This window comes from Schistocerca cancellata, chromosome 4 (genome assembly GCF_023864275.1).
Source record: "Schistocerca cancellata isolate TAMUIC-IGC-003103 chromosome 4, iqSchCanc2.1, whole genome shotgun sequence".
In the NCBI taxonomy this organism is placed as follows: Eukaryota; Metazoa; Arthropoda; class Insecta; order Orthoptera; family Acrididae; genus Schistocerca; species Schistocerca cancellata.
In genome coordinates, this window is record NC_064629.1 from 66,727,240 (window position 1) to 66,740,743 (window position 13,504).

General features: G+C 40.5%; 1 protein-coding gene across 4 annotated transcripts in view; it reads right to left on the reverse strand.

The window, feature by feature from the left end:
- Nucleotides 1–7,332: 7,332 nt before the first annotated feature.
- LOC126183903 (microtubule-associated protein Jupiter-like) overlaps nucleotides 7,333–13,504 on the reverse strand; it is a 107,777-nt gene continuing 101,605 nt past the window's right edge. For all 4 annotated transcript variants that reach the window (XM_049926246.1, XM_049926244.1, XM_049926243.1 and 1 more), the window contains one exon: nucleotides 7,333–7,842. In XM_049926246.1, coding sequence (XP_049782203.1) covers nucleotides 7,595–7,842 — 248 coding nt within the window. In that variant the 3' untranslated portion in view covers nucleotides 7,333–7,594. The remainder of the gene's footprint in view (nucleotides 7,843–13,504) is intronic.

Sequence of the window (13,504 nt, forward strand, 5' to 3'; positions counted from 1 at the left end):
GTAATCTAGAGTTTTATTAGCTGTGAAGGCAGCCAGCAGTATGATGCAACTGGTAATGTTGTGAAATATTTCAGTGTGTGTTGCTGGAATCAACTTTGTATCGATTATTGTCAATCACATTTCTCAACAACAAGATTTCCTATTATGCAAAATAATTACAACCTGTCAGAAAACTTTCAGGGATTTGGGAGTCATCTACTTAGTGTTTTCTGTTCAGATATACTTGTTCAGCACCGTTGTCCTGTGGTCTGTATACGGGACATGTGGAAACCTCTTTATCAAAGATGGACCACAATTTTTTTTTACGAAATTTAGATGTTAACTGATGTTACTTTTTCAAGTTTGTTATTAATTTAGCATAATCAAGTGTGCATATGAAACTGAAGTGAAGAATGAAATTTTGTACCTAGCCAAAATTCAAACCCAGGCCTCCAGCTCACTTAGCAGATGCGCTAGCCTCTACACCACTCTGGCACAGCGGCTTTGCCCAACTGCACAGACTGTCCTAGCATGCCTCCCTCAATCCAAGTTTCACATTCATGCCCCAGCCCACTTGGTTTTAGGGGGAATCCAAATTCCCATTCATCCCTCCAGCCCATTTGGTATTCCCCCTAAAACCAAGTGGACTGAGGCATGAATGGGAATTTGGATTGAGGAGGGAGGCATGCTAGGGTAGTCTGTGCAGTCGTGAAATGCCACTGTGCCAGGGTGGCATAGTGGTTAGTGCATCTGCCTCATGAGCAGGAGACCAGAGTTCAAATCCCAACCGTTGTACAAAATTTCACTCATTGCTTCAGCCTACATACAAGAAGTTAATGCCTGAAGTGCGAGTAAACTGCCGGAATTATCATAGCTACTATACAGTCTGTCATTCAGTGTCCCAATACTGAACTCAAATTATAATGAGCATCAATTTGCTTTATTTTACCAATGGAAATTGCCGAAAATACAAATTAACATTTCACTTCCATTAGATACTAGATTCTGTACACTTCTATTGGATTTAGAAACTTTCGCCAAAGCTATGATGTTACTCTAAGAATGGGTATCAGTTTCATATTATGATTACCCTCGGCGTGCATTTGACTCACCAGTGGAACGAATATTAAACAGACCCCTTATTTATCAACGACTTATGCGTGACATTCCTAATCACGCTTATTCACAGGGAGACATTGCAGTTCTGGAGTTGGTTGGTTGGTTGGTTGGTTTGTTTGTTTGGGGGAAGAGATCAAACAGCGAGGTCATCGATCTCATTGATTAAGGAAGGATGGAGAAGGAAGTCGGCCGTGCCCTTCCAAAGGAACCATCCCGGCATTTGCCTGCAATGATTTAGGGAAATCACGGAAAACCTAAATGAGGATGGCCGGACGTGGGATTGAACCGTCGTCCTCACGAATGCAAGTCCAGTGTGCTAGCCACTGTGGCACCTCGCTTGGTGCAGTTCTGAAGTATTTAGAAAAATTATGCCCAATTAACAGCAGTATATGCTCGTGGGTTTTTTCCTTGTTTCAGTACAGAGAAAGCAGTAAAACATAATACATTACAAGCACAAAAATTGACAATTTTGGTTCCTATACAGATAATCCGGTTTTAAAAATGGAAATTTCACAGCCGTGTTCTACTATGTCATCTAGAAACATTTCTTTCAACACTACATCAACAAAATACACATCCAACTTACATATGTGTGGACAGGGAAAGAAGATTATTATTTTAGCCACACCTAGTAATTTCATGAAACATAGCAAAGAAAGAAACAGCACTTTGAAATTTTAATGAAGCAGAATTTTTTTCCGTTATCATTTGTATGGGGAATTCCACTACATTCTACAATGCTCACAATGAATGCTTGTGTCAAACGCAAATTAAGTGCGTCATCTAACTGGAATCATTTTAGCACATACATTTCTCAGTGAAGATTGTTGGAATTTGTACATATAGTTGTTCAGTCTTTGTTAATGATTCAAAGTGTGCCATTTAGGAACTTGCTACAACAAATATTCACATACAGTACTGCCATTATAGCAATCGTTTGCAGGGAAATTGTGTAGCAAAATCTTCAAAGGTCATTATTACATGCAAAGCACCAGCAGCAGTAAGTTACTGATTTAACAGCAATCATAATGTATGCTGGGTAGAGAGTAAGGATGGCATTGTACAGTTTCTAGAAACACTGCTGAAAATATGTGATATCTATATCACAGGCCAATGATGGAAAAACTTGTTTACTGAAAATATCTTTTTCTTATGTTTTTATGGTGGGGAATCCAAATACGATACTTAAAAAACTGTATCACCCACCATTTCTTCACATTTTACATTTAAATTTATTAAATTAAGCAACTTTTTAAAGAAATTAACAGCTTTTATATAGTTAAAATAATTTAAAAAGGAGGTGTAATGAATATAGATCATGATTGTAGCATTGCTGAAAAACATTTGCTGGCAAAAAGGGTCGATTCTGTTTTTGTGTTAACAGATGGAGTTTTGTTTACTGTCAACCTAACCTCACTTTCCCGTTTCCTGTACATGTGCTCAGTACAATGTCTAATCGTGATTGTAAAAATTATGCTGACAATTTTTGTTATATTTGTGGTGAATTTGTGATTAAAAATACCAAAGAAACATTACAGACTTTGTGAAAAAGGTTTATCTATCATACTTTGGATCTAAACTTGGCAAGATAAATCTTCGGCACCACATAAGCTATGTTGTGTGTGTTGATCTGAGAAAATGGTCCAAAAAGGAGAAAAAAAGCCTTTAGATTTGCTGTTCCTAAGATATGGAGGAAGCCAAGGAATCATGCCAATGATGCTACTTTTACAGTGATGGTATTATTAGTTATAATTCAAAAAACAAGAAGGTAATAAGCTCCCCTAACCTTCCACCAGCAATCCAACCAGTAGGGCATGGTGTAGATTTTCCGGTTCCTGAACCACCAGATGATTATGAATTCCACAGTAAAACAGAAAGTCTAGAGCCCAAATTGTTTACTCAGGCCGAGCTTAACGATTTGGTTAGGGGTCTGGGATTAATGAAAGAAAAAGCTGAACTGCTTGGCTCTAGGTTAAAAGAAAAGAACTTCTTGGCAGTTGGAACCAGCATACACATGTATAGAAAGAGAGAGCAGCAATTTTCCAAGTTCTTTCAACAAGAAGGTGATTTTGTGTACTGCTCAGACATTCCCAGTCTGATGAATGAGTCTGGTATTTAATACAAAAAGTGAGACTGGAGGCTGTTTATTGATTCATCCAAAAGTAATTTAAAGGCCATTTTATTACACAATGTATGCATCTATACCTGTTGGACATTCTGTAGATATAAAAGAAAGCTATGAAAACCTAGAAATAGTCCTAAATAAAATAGGCTATTCTGCTCATGGATGGTAAGTGGCAATCTAAAAGTAGCATGCATGCTCCTTGGTCAGCAAGGTGGCTTTACCAAATTTCCATGTTTCTTGTGTGAATGGGACAGTAGGGCTACGGATCAATACTGGTGCAGAAAGAACTGGCCTGTGAGGGAGTCTTTAAAACCTGGTGAGAAGAACATTCTACGCAAAAAACCCGTAGATCCAAAAAACGTACTCCTACCACATATACATATAAAGTTATTCGTAATGAAACAGTTTGTAAAGGCTTTGCTTAAATATGGACCATGTTTTAAAGTATCTTTGCCAAATGTTTCCACACCTTTCAGAAGCTAAACTAAAAGAAGGCGTCTTTGTCGGACCTGACAGAAAATTGATGTTAACTTTGACTCCACAATGAACTTAAATGAGAAAGAAGCATGGGTATCATTCAAGCAAGTTGTTACGAAGTTCTTAGGACATAAAAAATACCCAGAAAGTGTTTCTGTTATAGCTACAATGTTAAAGTAGTTTAAAATTTTAGGATGTTTAATGAGCCTGTAAGTTCACTTTTTGAACAGTCACCTTGATTACTTCCCGAACAATATGGGAGATGTTTGTGAGAAGCAAAGAGAGTGTTTTCACCAGGACATTAAAGTGATGGTAAAATGCTACCAAGGCCACTGGAACAGCAACATGATGGGGGGGACTACTGTTGGTCACTTCACTAAATAGTTTCAGCAAGTGAATCATTGTAGAAAAAGCTACAGAAGAAGCTTCAATGAAAAAACAGAAAATATAAACCAATTCCAGCTGACAAGTGAAACCTCTATTAACATGCATCATTGTTTTAAGTAGCTTACTGTAAATAGAAACCATGCTTATGTTGTAACAAAGCGTTTCATTAATTTCCCCATTTACCGTATAGCATAAGATTTTTATACTATATAATGAAAAACACATTGCTCGGAAACTATGGGTGATTAAAAAAAAAACACTGAGGCCAGATTTGGATTCAGCTCATAAAATCTATAAAGACCAGCTATCAAAATAAAGTTTCTAAAAAAAATTCGTTGACCTGTGTATTTTATCATGGCAACAGAGATGGCTCTGAATTCCGTATCCCTGCAGTCTGCCTCAGTAATGTGTTATGCAATCTTACATGCCTTACCTATTACAGGAGACCTGAAAAATTCCCATTTTCGATAAATGCAAATATTGCCTCAAAATTCAAAAGTGAAAATTACTCAACTGTAGCCAGATTAACTATTGTATCAGAGAGAGACTTATTTTCGGTATACAAATACTGAAAATGTAATTTGTTTTCGGTTACTGGTATGGCACACCATCTGGAGAAGCCCAATTTGGTAAGTAATGTGCGTAAGAACGTGTATGTAAAATAAATGCACAAATGCAATACCTTATCAGTAGACTCAATGCTCTGGTGCCACACCAATTGTGGCCACTAGAAGATACACAGCATGTAATGCACTACAGGACAGTAGTGGGACCTATTGTCTTACAACAAAGAAATACTAGCTAAAGATCAAAAGTTGGTAGCGTGTGGACACTAACATGGCTGATTAAGGGTGTGTGTGTGTGTGTGTGTGTGTGTGTGTGTGTGTGTGTGTGTGTGTGTGTGTGTAATACCAGTAGAGGTTGGGCCTTTACCTCATTCACGACATTGCCAATACCAGCAAGCAATTATACTACAGCCATTGCCAAATACTTTGCATTGTGAACTTCTTAGTATTCTTTTATTATTTTTATAATACTAGTTTGTTCATGTTCACAGCTGACAAAGACTTAGTATCCTCATTCAGCACTATGGCAACCAGAAAATAAAACCTGTCAAAATACTTCGACCACACCAAGAATGCCCATAACATGGACTGGGAGTTATTTTTGGATCTAATTCTATACTAAGTGCCTTCTTAGTTCTATCTGCAGCATTATCAAATAAAGGTCACATGGCTATGAATTCCAACTATAGCTCAAAAATCAATTCTGCTGATTTTGTGGTTATGGAATCGGATGGAAAAAGAAAAATAATACTGAGAAACTGTATAAATCAGAGAGCCACACTGTTCACTGGAGGGAAAACGCTGCTGCTTCTTCTCAACAAAAATATTTGTTGAAAGCTTGAGTACAGCCAAAAGAAGAAAATGAGCAAAGACCATTTTGGAAAAATGTTTTAAGTTTTGACAAAAGCAAACATTTCAGCCAAACAGCTTCCCAATCATTTCCCCCCTTTTTAAAGTCAGCTTCAAAGCACTAAGGCTTCAGCCTTCAGTCATGTAGCATGAAAACCTTTTAAATTTGTACACTTACTCATTTACAACCAAAACAGTACACCAAAAAATAGATGCTACATTTTCAGTTTCCTACCTATTATATAAGATTACTGCTGTCGTACATAGTAATTATTACCAGACATACCCAGCAATATTCTTCAGTCCTCAACTAAAGATTTAAAGAAAACACTGGAATGCCATAAAAGGATCTGCCATCTTCTTATGGTAAATTACATGTGGAAATGAATAAGCACTGAACATTGTTCCTCAAGTGATATACAGAGATAAATGCCGGATCTCTCATTCCACTACAAAATATTTTTAAACGTCCTTGTATGGTGTCCAGTTACAAAATTTGACCTGAAAAAGAAACTCTTCCCAGATGTAATGAATCCGTTCATTTACTATTTTATTGCTATTGACTCTGATGCAGCTATCACCATGTGGGTACCTGGTGGAAAAATAGGAATGACTCATGGGGACAGATCTCCTCTGGACAGATAACCCCTCAAAAACTATTGTGAAACTAACAAAGTGAAATCTTCAATGCACCCCGCATGGAAAACCAGCCATAAAAAAATTTATCATCTTAAACGTTTCATTTTATTTATGGCTCCATGGATAGGCATCAGACTAAAAATACAAAGGTGAGGGATTAGAAATCTGTCAGCCCAAGAATTTTATCCATCACTTATCACCCCTGGCAATAAATTGTTACTGTGAAACACCTATTAGGCATTTCAGATGCAATATAAATAAAGCAGCAAAAAGTTCAGGGAGAAATTTAACGTATCCACACACAGAAAAATTACTTTTTATCAAGGAGCGATTAAACAGCAGATAGAAAGAAAATTTTAATTACAAGAAGCTCTGCTGCTAATTGGCATTTTCTAAGAATCTGTTTGCTTTTAAATACTACCTCTATAGATATATTTATAAAGAGCTATGAAGGAACTCTTGAGGTGTGTGTGTGTGTGTGTAAAACCACTACAAATACAAATCCTGAAGCGAATCAAATAACACAAATGCGCTGAGGAACGAGACCACTAACCTATGTCAGCAAACAATCAAGACTCTAAAATCGGTATCTCCTCAAAAGATACAAAAAAGGTCCTGCATCTAGAAGTGAAATACAATGCATTTAACATCATTAAACAGCATTAGGTTGGATTATATAGCTGATTTCCAAAACAAGAACGAATTAATGATGGAAAAAAAAAAGCAGCTGTTTATCATTCAGATTGGTAAATGGAGGTAGTTCGAGTGTCAAAGTGTATGGGTGATATAAGGACACAAGGTCTTTTTTTTAAATTTTTTCTTTAATTCTTCTAATTCATACACAGTACCACTGGGTGGTTTAAAAGGCACTTCAACACAATCTTTTATGAATTTTCTGAGGCACTGTTATAAAAAATTTTACATTAGCCTGTCAGTTCTGACTATTATAGCCATATGTCAACTGGAAGCAAACAATGCTTAAGTTCTGAAATATTGTAGCAATAAATTTACATTTCTCCTTAACTTCTTCAACTGTGAAGGACATTCCATGTGTAATTACAGCTTAGAATTTTTTTATCACTAATGACAAAATCTCCTGAAAGTAGAAAGCTTCTCAGTTATTTTTAAAATTAAGTATCAACACCCTTTTCTCATTTTTTTAAAAAAAATTAGAAGTCAGTCAGTGATGGAAAAAGTAATGAAAGGGAGATAATACTTCCTTATTACTGATCCTATAAAATAGAAATAATAAGTATCAAATATGAAATAAATATATCAGTCAAACCTTCAAAGTATGTCAAACACAGTGTGGTAAAATGACAATAAGTAACAAAAAATACTTGCCATATGAACTTAATATTTAAAATACAAAATTAAGAATAGAGAAATAATACGTTAGATTAGGACTTTTATTCAGCACACGCAAAGAGGAATACTTCAAGACAGTATCGCTTCACCACAACCCAGAAGAAAAGCCTCCCGGAGGGACACGGCTTCGCTGTGGGGCAGTGGCAGCTCGTGCAGGAGAAGATGTAGCAGTGGAGGCAGCAGGAGCCGAAGCAGCAGGGGCCGAAGCAGCAGAAGCAGAGGCAGCAGTGTTTTCATTGTTGACATTGGCATTAATGTTGGTAGTTTCATTTGCATTATCATTGCCATTTGTAACAGATGCTTCTTTCACGCCATTCGTAGTGGTGCCCTCTCCTGTGAGAAGATTACATCTAATAAGAACTGATGAAAAATCCAACAGATAAACACATCTCAAGTGTACAAAAAATTTTCTTAACATCTCTTACTTTACTGAGCTTCTGTATAGCTTAACTAACAATATTCACTAACATGTGTATTTACCATTTACTATACCAGGCACTGTAAGTAAAAAATATTTGGGTACTTAAACAACACTTAAAAAATGAAAGGTATAAATAAAAAGTTGCAAACTACACTGAAGAAGAATGTACTTACCCAAACTTAGGAGGGCTGGTGGAGCTGACAGAACAAGAAAAATATGACCAAATTTTAGCCTTCAGAACAATTTACTTGTTTAGGTGCTGAAGAGAGAAATTAAGAAAATAAAGGGAAATGGCAAATGCTGTAGAAGGAAGGCTACAACTATCATAATATTATTCAAAGGGTAGAAAGAGGTAACATAACAGACATTGCCCTTAAACCTGGGATAAATTACTTTTATCAATTACAGATCAATTTATATAAGTTTCTGTTAATTGTATGACAGCTGTTTTAAACAATAAGCTGCCCTTATGATAACGAAGTTATGTGAGAGTTTAATTGCTTTCTACTACCAAACACTAACCAGTGTTGTAATAGTTGCATTTGTGTATCTTGAGACAGTTACACACTATGTGATTGAAAGTATCCGAAGACCCTATGTAATGCGGAATTGCCCATTAGATGTCATGGGAGGCAAACCCACCAGTATAAAAGGATGTGAGGAGTACTGTGTTATCAATGCAGAAGCAAAAATAATAGAATGGTTTTGTCAGGTGACCTCAGTGGCTTAGAGTATGGATGTCACATGAGTAACAAATCCATCAAGAATACTTTAACCCCACTAAAGCTGCCAAAGTCAACTGTCGGTGATGTGACTATGGTGGAAATGTGAAGGAACAATCATAGTTAAACCAAGACCAGGCAAAACGACCTGTACTGAAGGACAGAGTCCTTAAAGCACTAAGGAGGGTGACTGTAACAAATCGCACAAAATCAGTCAAGGAACCATTTGAGTTCTGAAGTTCTACGAGCAGTCCACCTAGCAGAATGACTGAGCAAAAGGAGTTGAAAATAATGGGGTACAATGGTCAGTTAGCTTTTTATAAACCACACATTTCTCATATCAGTCCAAATTGATGCATTGTAAATTGGCGATACTGGACAGTGGGTGACTGGAAAGTAGTGACTTGGAGTGACGAAACAAATCATACCCAGTGCAACTCGATGGAAGAGAGTGGTTTGGTGAATGCCTGGAAAACTTTTACCTCCCATCATGTGTAGTGCCAACACTGAAAACAGTGAGGAGGGGGATGGGGTGGGGGGGGGGTGGGGGGGTGGGGAGTGGAGTAGAGGAACAGTAGAGGGTATTTTTCAGTTTTAGGGCAGTTTGGGGTGTGGTCCCCTTATTGCACTCAAGGAAATGCTAAATGCAGATGGATATGATCACATTTTACATCTTTGTGTGCTTTGTGTAGTAGAGAAACAGTTTGGAGGCAACAAGTTTATCATCATGACAATATAACTTCTCACAAAACAGTATCAGCAAGGTAATGGTTCGTGGATAAGAAACTTCTTGAATGGAATGGTCAGCCCTGAGTCCAAATCTGAACCCAAGGCAACGTCTTTGGGACTGTTGGAATGTCAACTTAGCTCCAGACTCAAGCATCAAACATCGCTATGTTCTCTGGTTTCAGCTATAGAGAAACAATTGGCTGCCATACCTCCACAGACTTTTAGACACCTCACTGGAAGTGTCCCCAGCAGAGTTCATGCTGTCAAAGGCAAAGGGTGGACAGACCCTATATTAATGTCCACTGATGGGTGTCCAGATACTTTCAATTAGATAGTGGATTATTGTAACAGTTTTCTCAGAGAGGAATATTCTGGAAAGATAATGGAGAATTTTACTGGAAGGAAGACAGAAGCAAGTTTATACTTCTGATAATTAAGAACTCTCGTACATGGAAGACAAAGAGACATGCTACGGGAGTCGGGTTCTACACAATGTTTGATCATGCTGCTCTTCTGGCCCCATGTGGACTACTTATTTATCTGTAGTTGCAAACAGAGGAGGCTTTTTGCACCTCCAGATGATTGAAGTGCTTATTGTTAAACCACAGATACATCTACAGAGAAAAATCATCAATGATAATTTTATGGATGTATTTAACTACTTGCCACCAACAGATATCTTTCAAAGTCAGTGAAGAACATAACATACCAGCAAGAAATAAGTCACCAGAAAAAGAGTTAAAATTTGTCACAAGTATACAGTGACAAACTGAAAAAGGAAGTGGTCCAAATAAAGCTGCTAGAAACATTATTTTTAGATACTTTTGCGAAAAGATAACAGCGAACTACAATGCATTTGGTATATTTTAATTCATCAGGGAACAGCAGGATTATACTTTGGGGAGGGGGAGAATACATCTACACTTTTTGTTGAAGTGTAGATTCTGTACCACAGAATTTACATTATGTTACTGTTCACCAATGTCAATCTTTCAATAACTTAAACAAGAAACTGGAAATAATTATAGGTTCATACTAATTAGCTCCACTAAAATCAGCTAACTATTTTAGCTTGAGAAAAATTATGTAAAAAAGTACAATACTAGGAGGAAATATGAGCTACACTACTATACTATGTCACAAATTGAGCCCATAATGGCATGAAGTACAAGCTATAAGACATTCTGATAACCACCTCACAGAAATACAACTATCAACAGCAGTAGACATGCACTTAATTTAGATTAATTTCTATTTTCTTTCCACGTTCCAAAAGTGTGAACAAGTTTTTTTTTTTTGTTGGGTTTAAGGGCGCTCAACTGCTGAGGTCATTAGCGCCCAGTCACTGTTGTTAGAGCACATGGAATCTGGTAAAACTCAAGGGGATGGAGGGGACACCAGAAGGACCCGACAAAGATGCAGACAAAATAAGTAAAAAGATTAAATGTCTTTGGACAAGCCAGTTAAAGTTATAAAACGCAGAATACGAGCAGCTGCTCGAGCGTCATCAGCTAAAACATCCGGTAAAGTAGATGGCAGGGACAGGACAACACGAAATTGACTAAAACGGGGACACGACAATAAAACATGGCGCACTGTTAATGCCTGACCACAAGGGCACTGCGGGGCTGGGTCACCGGAGAGCAGGCAGCGGTGGCTAAACCGGCAATGCCCAATCCGCAACCTGGTCAAAAGGACCTCCTCGCGCCGAGATGGTCGGGAGGATGTTGTCCAAGCAGTTGGTAGCGGTTTTACTGCCCGGAGCTTGTTTCCTTGGAGGGATGACCAAGCATCCCACCACAACGACACAAGCCTCTTACAGACATCCCCACAAACGTCGGATGACAGGACACAATGGGAGGCTGGCCGAGGCAGGAGGACTGCAGCCTTGGCTGCAGCATCCGCAGCCTCATTTCCAGGCACTCCCACATGTCCGGGAACCCACAGAAAGCTGACAGAACCACCGTTATCAGCGAAAGAATGGAGGGACTGCTGTATCCGTTGAATCAAGGGATGGACCGGATAGGGAGCTCCAAGGCTCTGAAGAGCACTGAGTGAGTCAGAGCTGAGTACATATGATGAATGGTGGTGGCGGCGGGCATACTGAACGGCCTGATGGAGAGCAAAAAGCTCGGCCGTAAAGCTGGAACATTGGTCGAGGAGCCGGTATTTAAATGTGGCGGCCCCGACGACAAAGGCACAGCCGACACCATCGTCAGTTTTGGAGCCATCGGTGTAAATAAAGGTGTGACCGGCAAGTCGAGCACGAAGTTCGGCAAACCGTGAGCAATACATTGCAGCCGGAGTACCATCCTTCGGGAGTGAGCTGAGGTCGAGATAAATATGAACCGGAGCCTGGAGCCAAGGTGGTGTCGGGCTCTCACCCTCTCTGAAGGTGGTAGGGAGGGCAAAATCCAATTGTCGAAGCAGGCGACGGAAGCGGACTCCGGGGGGCAGCAGGGCAGACACATACAACCCGTACTGACGGTCGAGAGAATCGGCGAAGAAGGACTTGTAAGAGGGGTGGTCGGGCATAGACGACAGCCGGCAGGCATACTGACACAGCAGTACGTCGCGCCGGTAGGTCAACGGTAACTCGGCAGCTTCAGCATAAAGACTCTCAACAGGACTAGTGTAGAAGGCTCCGGTCGCAAGACGTATCCCCCGATGGTGGATGGAGTTGAGCCGGCGTAAGAGGGACGGCCGAGCGGACGAGTAGACGAAGCTCCCATAATCCAGCTTCGGACTATGGACCGATACAAGCGAAGCAGGACAGTGCGATCCGCTCCCCAAGATGAACCGCTAAGAACTCTGAGGACATTAAGGGAACGTGTACAACGGGCTGCCAAATAAGAGACATGTGGAGACCAACACAGTTTCCTGTCCAACGTGAGCCCAAACTTAGTTGTGTCCACGAATGGGAGAACAACGGGACCGAGATGTAAGGATGGCGGAAGGAACGCTTTATATCACCAAAAGTTGATACAAACCGTCTTTTCTTCAGAGAACCGGAAGCCATTTGCCACGCTCCATGAGTAGAGGCTGTCTAGACAACGCTGAAGGCAGCGCTCCAGGAGGCATGTTCTCTGGGCACTGCAGTAGATCGCGAAGTCATCGACAAAGAGAGAGCCTGAGACATTAGGTGGAATGCAATCCATAATTGGATTGATCGCGATGGCAAAAAGGGCTACGCTCAAGACGGAGCCCTGAGGCACTCCGTTCTCCTGGAGGAAGACGTCGGACAATACGGAGCCCACACGTACCGTAAACTTTCGATCCGTTAAAAAGGAATCAATAAAAAGGGGCAGGCTACCGCGTAGGCCCCACCTGTGCATAGTGCGGAGGATACCTCCTCTCCAACAGGTGTCATAAGCCTTCTCCAAGTCGAAGAACACGGCTACCGTTTGGCGCCTTCGCAAAAAGTTGTTCATGATGAATGTCGACAAGGTCACGAGGTGGTCAACAGCGGAGCGACGGCGACGAAAGCCGCATTGGACATTAGTAAGTAGCCGTCGAGATTCAAGAATCCAGACTAACCGAGCATTAACCATGCGCTCCATCACCTTACAGACACAGCTTGTAAGAGAAATGGGGCGGTAACTAGAAGGAAGGTGTATCCTTCCCGGGTTTGGGTATAGGAACAACAACGGCGTCACGCCAACGCATGGGGACTTGACCTTCGGTCCAGACGCGATTGTAGGTACGGAGAAGGAAGCTTTTGCCCGCCGGAGAAAGGTGTGCCAGCATCTGAACGTGAATGTCATCCGGCCCCGGAGCAGAGGACCGGGACAGTGCAAGCGCACGTTCGAGTTCCCGCATAGTAAAGGGGGCATTATAGGTTTCCAGATTCAGCGAGTGGAAGGAAGGTCGCCGAGCCTCTTCTGCCTCTTTCCTGGGAAGGAAGGCAGGATGGTAATGGGCGGAGCTTGAAACCACCTCGAAAAAGCGGCCAAAGGCGTTGGAGACAGCCACCGGATCAACAAGGACCGCATTACCTGAGGTCAGGCCAGGTACCGAGGAGTGGGCCTTAATGCCCGACAGCCGGCGCAGGCTACCCCAAAAGACGGAAGAGGGAGTAAAACTGTTAAAGGAGCCGGTGAAAGAGGCCCAACAAGCTTTTTTG